Source organism: Atractosteus spatula, chromosome 1 (assembly GCF_055471065.1).
Source record: "Atractosteus spatula isolate fAtrSpa1 chromosome 1, fAtrSpa1.hap1, whole genome shotgun sequence".
In the NCBI taxonomy this organism is placed as follows: Eukaryota; Metazoa; Chordata; class Actinopteri; order Semionotiformes; family Lepisosteidae; genus Atractosteus; species Atractosteus spatula.
This window is the reverse complement of record NC_142706.1, coordinates 49,079,018-49,092,882: the sequence shown is the minus strand read 5'-3', so window position 1 is coordinate 49,092,882 and position 13,865 is coordinate 49,079,018. Positions and strand designations below refer to the sequence as shown.

The 13,865-nt window shown below is 35.5% G+C and overlaps 1 protein-coding gene across 1 annotated transcript in view; it reads right to left on the bottom strand.

Annotated features, from left to right (window-relative positions):
- Window positions 1-13,865, bottom strand: part of cplx1 (complexin 1) — a 60,333-nt gene that overhangs the window by 46,097 nt on the left and 371 nt on the right. Inside the window, exon 2 of the mRNA XM_088908501.1 lies at window positions 12,963-13,078. Coding sequence (XP_088764627.1) covers window positions 12,963-12,993 — 31 coding nt within the window. The 5' untranslated portion in view covers window positions 12,994-13,078. The remainder of the gene's footprint in view (window positions 1-12,962; window positions 13,079-13,865) is intronic.

Below are 13,865 nucleotides of genomic sequence, written 5' to 3'. Positions count from 1 at the left end.
TACTGGTGTTGAATCAAATCTTTAAACTATTTGGTCTTTATCCAGTTTTTCAAACCTTCTAAGGTTTGGATAAAAACAGCTATGCAAATATAACAATCATTCTACAATAAGGTCAAACCAGTCAGTTAATCGGAATTCTAGTAAACAGTGCATAGAATGACTACAGCAGATTCATCAAATGTCCAAAAACATACTTGATAAAAAACAGTAAATATTCTACTTTTTTCCACCTAGAAGATGTACTGTACTTACAGTATTTGGACAATACGGTAGAATATGCCATAGGTCTATCAACAAAAAAGTGACTTTAATTGTATGTGGAAAAGCTGATTAGTACTAAGAAAAACTGACTTTGTAATATGCAAGCTTATGATAACTGTTCTTTATTTTTGTACACTTAAAGTTATGATTGCAATTTATCAAGAACACACTGTAATTTTATTCTTAATTTTAAATGTGAATGAATGATGCCATTTTATAATTGAAGTCTCACATTTGTTATCATATTTTATCCAGAGTATATAAACTGACAGATATTTATGAGTATTTTTTCAAAGGTGTGTCAGTGGAAATGTTTATTTTACAGCCATATACTATGCCTGTAGTCCTCAATTGTCTATTAGATTTTTATTTTCTAACATTTATTAGCTAATGCGAAATTTGACATAAGCCCAAATATGAAAAAAAATGTTGCCATAAGAAGTAATGAATGAAGACGTACTATACATATGTTCACAATAAACTAAAAAAAGATCAGTTTAAACAAATGATTCCCCTTTCAATTGTGTGTCTTCGCTTGTTTGTATTTATTCTGAGTCTCTTCTAATTTCTGAGTGTCTAGGTAATTGAGACAATACATAATATACAATATTCTAATCTAAACTAATTGTATCTTACCTCATTTCAGCTACAACCATTTCAAATGGTACTATACTGTAACTTTTCACTTAATCTTAGAATGATAAGATTCAAATGTTTAAATACACAGCTCTGTCACATAAAGCACAAAGTATAGCTTTAAATCAAACGTTAAAACAACAATACCACTAATTTTGGTTTAACAGATTTTGTAAATCCTAGAATTAATAATAATACTATGACCATTAATAAAAATCACATTGATAGTTAATTGTCCCTCAAAGGCACATAGTTTGCTGTTTTGAATATATATATTTTTTCGAATACACAGTAGAACATTTTTCCAAAAACACCTTAAAAATATAAATATAAAAAAATCAGAAAACTGTGCATCTGTGAAAATGATACCAAGGCACAAATGAAAAAATGGAAGAAATTATATTGTACTAACGTGAAATTATCGATCCAAAGTTATAAAATCATTTCTATGAAAATGCTTTTTAATACTGTCTTCTTAGATATATATTTATTTTTTTATCAGTCAGTAGTGAAGCAGAATGCTAAAAATAACTAAGATATACCCCAGACTAAAATGATCAAGTAATAGGTTTATTCCATGCTGAAAAAAAGAAGAAAGAGAACACAACGTTTCGGCCGTGGAGCCTTCTTCAGGTGTCAACAGACTAAAATGATGCCTGATAATCAAAGGCTCAGCAGTTATAACTTCATATTTCATCATCATCATAAGGACAGAAATGGTTGAATACCAACTTTGTTTTTTGCATGATATAAAACCAAAATGTTTTAATGTTTTAATAATTTAATGCTGCAATTGTGTGTTATTGAGGAAAAAACATAAATGAATATCAACAACTAAAAATGTATAACTCTGCAAGACAGCATAGCAACAGTGAAGAAAACTCTCTGAACCAGCAATTGTTACCAACACCAACTCCTCTAAATGCTATTTGCATATCCATTAAAAACACAGTTGAAAGAAGTAGCATATGATACAATACAATAAATTGTTCAGGAGGAATCTCTCAGTGGCAGATGGTAACTGAAGCTGCCTCTGAAATTACTGCAGCTTCAATGTAGTCACGAGTCATTCTGCTCCCTGCTAGTTTTAAGATGCACTAAGCAGTGCAATTCTTGCAGTGCATTCCAAGCATAAATTGAAATATCCTGCCAAAATGACGCAGTTGGTGTCTTTCCTGTGCTCCTTGAGAAGAATTAAAAAAACATGGCAAAAATGTGCAGTAGAAAAGACAACAGAAGACGCTGAAAATCATACTATAAGGTGCAATGGTTTCAGTAGCCCTGTGGGTAACAGACTTTCAACCACAAGCAAAGAAATGTTTTGTGTTTTCTAAGGTTTAAAAGTGAGCTTTTATCATCTTTTAGTTCTCTGTAGCACCTAAGACACAAAATGTGACTCTTCCCAAACAATGAATCCCTATTGGTATTAATATTTTCATGGGCATTTCTAAATGAAAACTGACAGAAATTATCAGTGTCTGTAAAGCTTTGTTTTACATTGTTTTTCAGGTTGACTATCCTGTGAATGGTTAAAGAGAGAGGCAATGTGGTTTCTGATGACATTTTTAGGGGTTGGTCGAACACTGAACTCCCTTAAAAATTATCTGCCATTGAGGCAAAGATGCTTTAGACATTCAACAAAAAGACATACTCATGCACCCTGCTGTATACTAATAGGCTTCTTTGTGTTCACACATAATTCATGGGTTTTATATGCATTTAATTATTTCTAAATAGAAAATTGTTATTTTCTAAAGTAAACTGCCTTCACAGAACCAGTAAGTACTTAAAGAATGTATCACGAACACATCATTCTCTTTCCACTCACTAAAAGAAGAGTATGGAATTTAGGATAAATTGCTTTCTTCTCCTAAAAAATGCTTTAAAATACCATGTTAAATACAAGCTTATAACTCTTCAAGAGGAAAATCACATTTGAGTCTCACATAATTTTGTCACTCAAGGTCCCATTTGCTTAATATGCATTATTCTATGCATTATTCCCGAGAATAACAGCCACAGCCAACCAGAGAAAAAAAAAACAACAGTACCAATAATCATAAACAAATACTGCAATAATAAGTTGACATTTTCATTTGTTAACCAACATTATTTATGGATATATGTATATGTGTTTGTATGAATATATTCTCATGTATGTATGCAAATATAACTTTGTATGAATCATAAGTTGTCTAACATGGACATCTTAAGGGTGGGAGAACATAATTCAATAATCTTAAATTAGCATTTGACTAAGGTCAGAAATAAGCAACACATACATGTTACAAATGCAAGATGACAACTACTGAATTGTTATTGAATCAATGCATGACGTGTTCCATAAACAATCATTTTTTTGTCAGACATGGACATTTTAATATCAGCTCTCAGATATCTGTATGAAAATTTGTATTGGCACATGCTACTTCTCTTCATAAAACAGAACTGTATAGCAATTCATTTCTTGAAAAAGTGGAGAGAAACGTTCAGAGGAAATATCAGCAAGACATTTATGTTTGAGAGTGTGTAAAACTGATATAAAAGATTAAAAACATTTCAAATATTCTTCAGTAGAATTTATCTGTTGCAGTCTTGGTTCAGACTCCTTAACTAAGACACAGCAGTCTGGCCATGCCATGAGCATGATTATCTCAATTCCCTTTAGGAATCCAGTGAAGCTGAAGCAGTGATGGCAGAGCCACAGGAATGAAAGCAGTGCCAAATAAACAAAGGTTTCTTGTTGTTGCTTCTCCAGTATTTATATCAGAACGTGGAAGCTAAGTAAATATTTTGAGACATGGGATCTGTGCCTAAGCTTTAATGTTAATAATGCCTCAAATTATATAGTGTGTTCCATCCCAAAACATCTCAAAGTGTTTCACATATAAGAGGTTACCCACTTCATCTAATACTGAAAGGGCAGCATCCACCAGGCGGACATGTGGTGCTCATTATGCACATGCAGTGTCATAGATTGCGAAAAATGATTTCACCATTTGAATTTAGGGGGAACCTTTAGGTAGGCCAGGTTGTCATCTATGACTATCGCCCCATCGCACTTACCCCAATCATTATGAAGTGCTTCGAGAGACTAGTCATGTCACACATCAAGGCCTCTATCTCACACACATTAGACTCACACCAGTATGCCTATCGCTACAACAGATCCACCGGAGATGCCATTGCCGCTGCAGTACATCTGGCCCTGACCTATCTGGAGGGTAAAGACTGTTATGTCAGAATGCTGTTCATAGACTTCAGTTCAGCATTCAATACCATCATCTCCCAACAACTGATACACAAGCTGTCCTCCCTGGGTCTGAACACTCCACTGTGCAACTGGATCCTGGACTTCCTGACCAACAGGCCCCAGGCTGTGAGGATCCATGGTAACACTTCCCACGCAAATCATTGCACCACAAGACTGTATGCTTAGCACACTGCTGTATACCCTGCTGACCCACGACTGTGTTGCCAAATACAGCAGTAATCATATCAACAAGTATGCTGATGACACAACAGTTGTGGGCTTTATCACTAACAGCGATGAATCAGCCTACATGGATGAAGTGGAGCGGCTTGCAGCCTGGTGTAAGGCCAACAATCTGTCTCTCAATGTCAACAAGACCAGGGAGATGTTGACCTCAGAAGAACTCGGGCCGTCCACACTCCCCTATGTATCGATGGTTCAGCAGTGGAGTTAGTGTACAGCTTCAAGTTTCTGGGGGTGCATATCACTAAAAACCTCTCTTGGACCCACAATAAATCAAACTTAGTCAAAAAAGCACAACAGCATCTCCACTTCTTGAGGAGACTGAAATGAGCTAGTCTTCCTCCTCCTGTCCTCATCAGTTTCTATAGGTGCGCCATTGAGAGCATCCTGACATGCTGCCTCACCATCTGGTATGGGAACTGCACTGTCTCTGACCAGGGAGCTCTGCAGCGTGTGGTGAAAACAGCCCAGTCCAACTCCAGGACTTCACTGCCCACCATCCAGAGCATCAACAACAAGCGGTGTGTCAGGAGAGCATGTAGCATCATCAAAGACCCCTCTCACCCTTTTCACAGTCTCTTTACACCCCTGCCTTCTGGAAGACGGTATCACAGCCTGCGAGCCAGCACCACCAGGCTCAGGAATAGCTTTTTACTGCAGGCTGTTAGATTACTGAATTGAAAACAGCACACAGACTGATCACCACCTGCTGAAAAATCACACACTGCTGTGCCATCACCACCGTCTCACTGTTGTTTCGTGTTATGACTATGTCGTGCACTATTGTCTGCACTTGTTTCTCCCCCACTACCACCTCTGTATTTCAGAATGCTTATTTGCACATTACTACTTGCACTACTGTAAATACCCATTTATTTATTTATCTACCTACTCTTTCTTGGTCCCCCAATCGTGTGTGTTCTTTTGTGCTGTACTGTAACATTATGCTAATTGTTTCTAGTGTATTGTGCACATCGGGCCAGGATAAACTATATTTCGTTCTCTCTTGTACATCTGTATAAGCGTAGAATGACAATAAAGTGAACTGAACTGATCTTTAATGGTCACATAGTCAGGACCTCAGTTTCATTTCTCATAAGGATGGCAGATAATCCTTTGTTTGGAGGACTGCTTGAAATGAATTTTAATATGATAAAGAATAAGGTGCAGATAGAGCCTTCTGGCTTAATTTTGGTTTATTTATACCTTACTTGCATTTTCTGTTATATATAACAGAGTACTGGAAGGTACTTTGGAAGGTACCAGGCTTTGGTGGCATCTATTGCTTTACCTCTGTGCTGGACAGTTCCTTCCCTTCCTCTATAGAACCACACAATGGAGAGATCCAGAAGTACACAAGAAAGAAAATAATACAGTGGCTGCCATTGTCTTAGAAACAATAATGCTAGACAATGGTATCGGCACAGATAAATGAACCACTATTCAACATAAGAGACAGTAGATAAAGTTTCCTGGTGGCCATACCATTGAATTGTTTCTACAGCTGGTCTGAGTTATTATGATTTAGTCAGAGCCCAGTGGTATTTGGGCTCAGACTTTTCTCTCCCATATTGCCCAAGTTAGCGTGTACCAATGAGTGCTTCTTGAATATTAGGATAATTAGCTGATCGTCTTAGTGGAGTCCTTTCGGTTTTGATGTGGATATGGATGTGAATTCTCTCTTTTTCCTCTCCTGGTAAGAAGAGAGCTAGTTTGATCTTCTTTAGACCCTCTGGTGAGACCCCCCTTCCTCTGTTCCTTTTTGTACCTCAACACTATGTCAAGACAGTTGTTCTTTTTTTCTCTCAGAACAACTTTGGCATGGCAGTCTCTCTTTTCCCACTCTGAGTCATCTCACATACGAGATACCTCTTCTATGACCAGATTGTCTGAAATTATCTTTTTTGCATTCCTTGAAATTACACTAATTTCAGGAGTGTTGTTCCTACATCATATCTTCATTGGATAGTGAAGCCCTCATACATGTAGGTCTCTCTAGTAATCCCTCTTCTATAACTTTATTCCTTGGAATTCCATACTTCTTAGGGACTTCCTCTCCTGAGGACCCTTCTTGGGTAACTAGAAATTCAGGACTTCCAGCTGAGGATCTCCTTAGTGCACACTTGCTACCCACATCTTGTGTTCAGTGGAGTTTATGCCTGAAGTACCATCTCTATCACTTGCAGAGAGGTAAGGAATGGACTCCCTTTCTGCCTGGTTAATATCCTGATTGATCTTCCCTGATGATGGGTGATGGGTCTTCAGGCACATGTCTAATGTCTCTTCTCTGTGGGTGGTCTTTCTGTGTTCTCCTAAGGCTGTTAGGTTGCTGCAGTTCTGACTAAATGTGGCACTTTCTCCCAGAACAGGTTTCTGCTGTCTTGGTGTATTTATTTCTATTGGCTTAAAGGAGGCCTTAATGGAGGCCTGAAGCAACTGAAGTCCAGGAGCAGACTGAAGGCTACAGTGCACTTATTCCAAGAACAGACGTATCTCTTTCTTTCTCTCGATCAATGCTCATCACTTTGATCATTTACTTGTGGAATTCTTCCTATTAAATTAAAACAGGTTGCTTCTCTTACAAAATGGTTTTCAAACTATGTTTTTGTCTCTTTACAGACTTCACAAAGACAAAGTACTGAACAAAAAAAGACATATGCACAGTATATATACAGTAGAACATTAATACTTAGTTGTATACATGACATTATCCATTATTTCTGTTAATCTCTTTACATCTGCCAATATATAAAGATTAAAAAAGCAACAATAGATTCCTTTTAGATTATTGCAGGCATTTGATTTATCATTTGCCTTTTGCTCCATCCTTAGAAAGACAAATACAATATACAATATAAGCATTCTTTTGAGAATTACTACACTCTCCTATTGCCACCTAGTCCTCTACGTATCCAGCCAAGAAAGTTTCTTGACTTCTTTAGGACCTTTTTGTGTACTCCAAACATAAATGTATTACGAAGCATGTACTGTACTTGGCTAGTAATAGTATAAAACACACAGAACATTTGTTTAGAATAAACAACAACCAGGAAAGAAATAAAAGCATGATATGCACTGCAACAATTATGTGTTTCAAAATAACTTTTTAATGTGCAATCTCTAAAGTTTTTTAAATATTATTTTCTTACTGTAATTTGAGTTCTTAACTATTTGGAAACAACACATGTACTAGCATGTAGGTATATAAACCCTTATAGTGGCATATTTAGACAACATCTGGTTTAACAGAGTATATACTGTATGAAGTATATTGTTTATACACAACAATAGCATCTTCAAAACACAAAGAAAACTAAGGTAAAATCCCAAAAAGACCAACAAGACTCAGGGGTAAAAATATTAAGACAAAGGAAGCTTAATCTGTTTCAGGTTTAATAAAAGACAGGATTAATACAGTAGATGCATTTAGAAGTCATACAGTATGTGGGCTCTAGACTGGCTCAACCAGTAAAGGAGCTTATTCTGAGTGCAGGTTTGGTTCAGCAAAGCAGATTTTGGAAGTTTAAGCCTAAACCATGTCACTAGCTGAATGTTACTGGGACCTCCGAAACCATGAAGCTTAATCTGCTTAGTGCCTCCAGGTAGAAGAAGGATTAGTCAGCCAAAGTTACTTCAGGTTTCAGTTTAAGTGAACCCTGCAACTTCTCAGACACCAGCAGGCTTACATTGAAGTCAGACACGAGGAGTACCTTCAGTACCTTCAAGGCAAGGACTGAAATGGCTGTTGCAAAGCATCTTACATGATTATACAAAGGGTTTGATGAGCTCTGTAAGTCTCAGATGTTATGTGCTTTGTGCATCAAAGTGCCATGCAATCAAACAATGACTTTTACACTCTAAAATGTACTTAAAGTTGATGTATCCTAATACTTGTGTTCCCTTAACAAATTTGAACACAAAGTATGCTTCTGTTTCTTTTATTGATCAAATATATCCATTATATTACCCAAAAATAGAATATATATTATATTGTGCTTATTATTCATATTAATCTCACAAACACAAATACAAATTGACTGAATGTAAAGAAAAGTTTTAACTTTGCTCACCCAGTACCTATGATGGGCACTTAAGTATAAACAAGATTCACAATCAAACTCTTCTCTGCTGATCTGAATTTTTTTTCTGTCCATAACATCTTTGATAAAAAAAAATGTATTGTGTATTGTGTTTGGTCCTTTCAGTCTCCTGAGTGTGTTTATGCTTGGCCACTGACATCACAGTTTACAAATGCATTTCATGGTTTCCTAATAATGAGATTCAACATTATACAGTTTTGACTTCTTACAGCAGATGAAGGGACTACTTAACATTGTTAACTGTTTATATTTTTCCTCTCTTCAGATTCACAATAATTACTTTTTAATGCATTGTGCTGTATCAGTAAAAAAAAACTATGATTCAGTTCTGGGAATGGAAAGATAAATATCAAAGAGGACATTCAAATTTTTAATTATTTAATGGTGGTTATCATGCTTCCAGTACGTTTTGTGCAATCATCTCTGTCTTCCTTCAGCAAATACCACAGCAAAGCATTCCTTTTTAACTAATTGCTAATATTTGTTATGGGAGTCTAACCATGGTACTGTGTGAATTTAATAAATTATCAAGTCATCTATAACATAGTTCTTGTTAATGCATAAGTGCTCCGCTGTAGTTCCCATCACATGCTCTTTCTTCTAATTACACAGCTAAAACTGTGCATGCTCAGCAAAAAGAGATGACTGTTTTTAGGTCAGTAGATAAATCAATAAGCATCAGTGAACATGCAGTACAACACTTCTTTTTCCCCTCAAGTCAGAGGTGAGCTGTTTTTAGTACCATACTTATTAAAAATTACAAAATGTGGTAAGTATGCTACAAAAGACAATTATTTTACATTATAGTGGTTACTTAACAAAGCAGAAAAAGTAAACTGGAAACAAATAGGAAAATAATGCTCAGTAACTGATCCATCTAGGAGCTGTGGTAGCTCAGACAGCAAAGGTGTCTAGTTCTTGACTGAAAGGTCCCCGGTTCAATCGCAAGTAGGGGCAAGTGATGTAGCTTGCTCTAATCCCTTCCAGATTTCTCTAAGGTCTACTCAGCCTGCTTTTCAAATGAGTACCAGGGGTTAACAGGTCGGCAAGATGACACCTCCATCTCCAGTGTCAGATGGTTGAGGAAAAATAGTGACCTATTCCCCCCATGGGCCTATAAGGCCTGAAACGGGACCTATCTACTGATCCATCTAATTCATTCTATTACTGAACTTTGTTAAAACCATCCCCTCGATTGTTCTTTTGAAAATTGTTACAGTTAGATACCTAAGTTGATGGTGGCAGTGTAAATATTTAAATATATCTATGCATGTCACTGCATATTCAATTTAAAGACTGAATTAATTTGGACTTGGACTTGAACAGTTATATATTGAATTTCAAGTCACCTCCCCCTTAGCAATATGACAAACCAACCACGAAGACCTCAGTGTTTTCAAATCAAATCAGTGAAGCCATAGAGATACGCTGATCAAGAGAAGGTTACAAAATAAATTAGAAGTATCATATAATTAAAAAGTGGAATGTGTTTTAAACCATACACATTACCGAAATTAGGCTTTCCTTCTAAAATGAGCAGCTGAGCAAGAAGGAAATTTGTTACCTGTGCCATTGTGATGCTAACAATGACATTAAAAATTTAAAGTCATGGTTCATTGTCTGATATGGGATTCAATGTGCTTTCACTGAGAATATCCTGGCCCCTATATAAACCTGCCTGTTTGGGCAAGTGGAATGAAATTAACCTTTACTGAAAAAGACACAGATACTGCAGACAGTATCTGGCAGAAGACTTTGTATACATCTTTCTGTTATAAACCTTCAGAAAAAGATTTAGTATGAAACATACAGTAACTCTTTTTCATCCAAAACATTAAATGCTATCTTTTGTGTGTTTATCCAGTCTTGAATTTTATCTTTATTTCAATTGCTGCTTATATAGTGTTTGCAAATACTACTATTTTGTTAGCTGCAAACATGTTTGGTTTACTAACTTTACCAGGATCAAAATCATTGATGTAATTAGGAAGATCAGTGGTCTTAGTACAGATCCATGAGGTACAGTACAACACCCCAATTTGTGAATTCACCCCTCATCTGTACACTGTTTTTTATAAACTAATTCTCAGTTCAAGAACACTCATTTCACTAAATGCCTGTTGTTTGATCTTTTTATATGGATTTTATCAGAAACATTCTGGAAGTTCTACTCCTGCTCCTTATAGAAAGAGCAATTTTACACTGACAAACAAATTGAAACTGTTAATACTATGTATTAATGACAAGTTAATTCCACAAAGAGTGCTCCCCAGCAAAATATAAAATGATAGACTTTGTAACTATAATATACCAAAATTATAGAATTTAATTTCTACATTTCTAATTACAAGCCAAATTTGTAAAGACCTCTTTAATCCTGTTTCAATTATGTTCAAGTTAATCTGTTATCATAATTTAGATACAGTGTCTCTCAACTTCCATTTCTGGGAATGTCATGCGAATGTTGGAAGATTGAGTTTAATGATAGACATTCATTTTGCATGTTGCCTATCTATTCTTAAGTGGTTTCTTGCCAGGATTGGTTCTGGCATCCCCCTTGATGCATTGCTGGATAAAGCAGTTTAGAAAATGAATGGATGGACAGTGTCAGTTTACATTAAACACATGTTAAGCCAAGGGTTTAGATTTGGAAAACCATTTGAATGCTGGCTGAATATTGATTTATGTGAAGTCAAATGGTGCAGATGAACTGGCAGAAAAAACACAAAGTGCTTTAAATATATATATAAATATATAGTAAGGATAATGCCAGGCCTATATGAGAGGACTGTCTGATTAAAAGCTGCAAAGGATTTTATTTCAAAGTTCTTATATTTCAGTAATATTTAGAAAATGTCATTGTTAAACTCAAAGTATCATGTTGCTCATGAAAAAGAAATTACAATTCAACCACAGCACATGGTGAAGTGAAAGAAGCTGCACAATGTGAAAAGAAAACCCAGATTTTTGCAGTAGCTGTAAAAGGCTCATGTTCAGCCCACGGAGAAAAAAAAATCAACATGACCATGAAAGCCTTGACATATCTCAATTCTCTCAAGAGTAAAATTATTTTGCGCACAGTTCAGTAGATTTTAGTCATTTTCGTTATCGATGTAGCTGTGTACTGGACCATGGACCTGACAAATGGTCTTATCTAAAGGCTGTTTAATGGAATGAATCCCATTTCACCTCTTTGCAGAATATTCCCTTCAATCAGCAGATCTGTGCCTGGAAATTCATCATGTCAGTAGGTTCATGCATTGCCACACATGATTAAATAAACATGAGAACAGTAGAATAAACTGTTTCTTAAAAGAAAACATACAATTGGTAAAACATCCATGAATGCATGTCTCAATATGTTACTCCTTCATACAATGCACTTACCCTACAACCTGTGGTATGGATTTATGAAATATGGATTCCCATATTTTGTTGTACATATTAAAACAAGGTCATGAAAAGCATTTAAGAGACGTACTTGTGAAATATATCCCATAAGTTAGAGCAACCAAATTTTGTTTGTGCTTTTGTTAGTTTCTCATACTAAGATTTGGATTTGCAGTCATCCTGGAAAAATGAAAACGTATTTTTATGTCTGCAATAGTAATCGATTGGGAAACAATGGTCTGAAGGACATACGTCCAAATGTCAGATTGTTTACCAATGACTGATGTCATTGCAATAGGCTAAAATGTATAATACTATTGAAATTAACAACACCTTGAACAGTTAGCAAAATGTGGTAAACTGAAGTAAGAAATAAGCAAGGGCAAGGATCACTGTGAGGTTCTGACTTGTGGGAATCCTAGTTTGGGGAATAAAGTATATTACATTTTAAAATGCAGATATAACTCATTAAATCATTTACTTGTCAACATATATGTTTTCCACTCACACGACAATTTGACATGTTGCGCTATGTTGTTTCAAGTAAAAAGAAATATGTTCTGCACAACAAACAGTGTACAGGAGACCTTAGTTGTTGAGTAGGCTTTTATTATTCCCTGCAGAATAAAATTCCTGCAGTTCTATCTAAATGCTGAATCACAACTGGATGAAAGCCAATACACGCATCCATGAGAAAAATCCTAATCCTCTATTGAGTAGTTGTAAGGCTGAGATATTCCATAAAGCTCTGTAAATGCAAAATGCAGAATTACTTTTGAACTTAAATTTAAAAAAATGCTGAACATTATAAAAAGAAAGTGTTGCCATTTAGCAAGCGTTCTACCCAAGACACTTCACAAATTCAAAGCTAAAAAACTACTTTTCAATGAGTTATCCAAGGTATAATGATAGAGACCATAAAAATATAGTGCACATTGTGCAAATTAATAATAAAACATCCCCTTTAAACTATGTACTGTATATGTTATCTGGAACTTTTCAAGGTCCATTCTTTGTGGTACTGTGCAGTTTTAAGGTTTCTGAAACTACTTGAAGAAAAAGCATGATCAAGAACTTACCTCCTAATGCTTGCTTCATAACAAAGTCCATGGTGATGGCTTTTAATTCCTTCCTTCTTCTGCTTTACAATCTTACATTCAGAGTAGACAGTTAAAGTAGTCCTTTCTTGCCAGATCTAAAATTTACAACACATAACATAACTTCATTTTTATCATTAGCAAAAAACACTGTTTCCTTCCATTGTGTTAAAGACAGTATGATAATACTTCTAAGGAGGTTAAATATCCTGAATAGATTGCTTTCAAAGGTCATTCTAACCTTGTCTTTCATCTAACTACAAGAGCAGAAAACATAACGTATTTTTAATTAAAACGTTTTAAAATATATACTTTGTTGCTTAAAACGAAAATAAAATCATTTAATCGGTTATTGCAGCGTTTCACCTTAGCATGATTAAAATAAACACAAAATTGCAGTGTTCCTTTCACCTTGAATGAAAAATATACATATACCTGTCTTAAAGTTGTGGAATTTAAGTGCATCAGTATTTAAAATAAACGTGAATACGCTTAAAATATCGTATTCTCGGGACAGCCGAGGAGAGGAAACTGCAACTTAAAATGTCTCATGTGGGAATTGTATATGGATTCAATGTCAGTATATGTTCCTCTCGTTTGCCTCTGATTTTCAAGTTCTCCGTGAGGTTAGGAAATAGTAATTGGCTTCCGGTGTGGGATAATCCGTTTCTAAACAGGAAACTTTCTATCCTGCAGTTATGAAAGATATTATCTCTGTAACCTCTAGTGTTTACTGAATGCATTACGGTTTTACTGATTTATTCTTGTGACCCGAATTGTTTTATGTTATGAAGACGATACCGTTTTAGGAATCCTTGTTTAATGTTCGTTCAGGAATCTTAGCTGAACCTTCCTTGCATACTGTATGTCATATATCCACAAAGA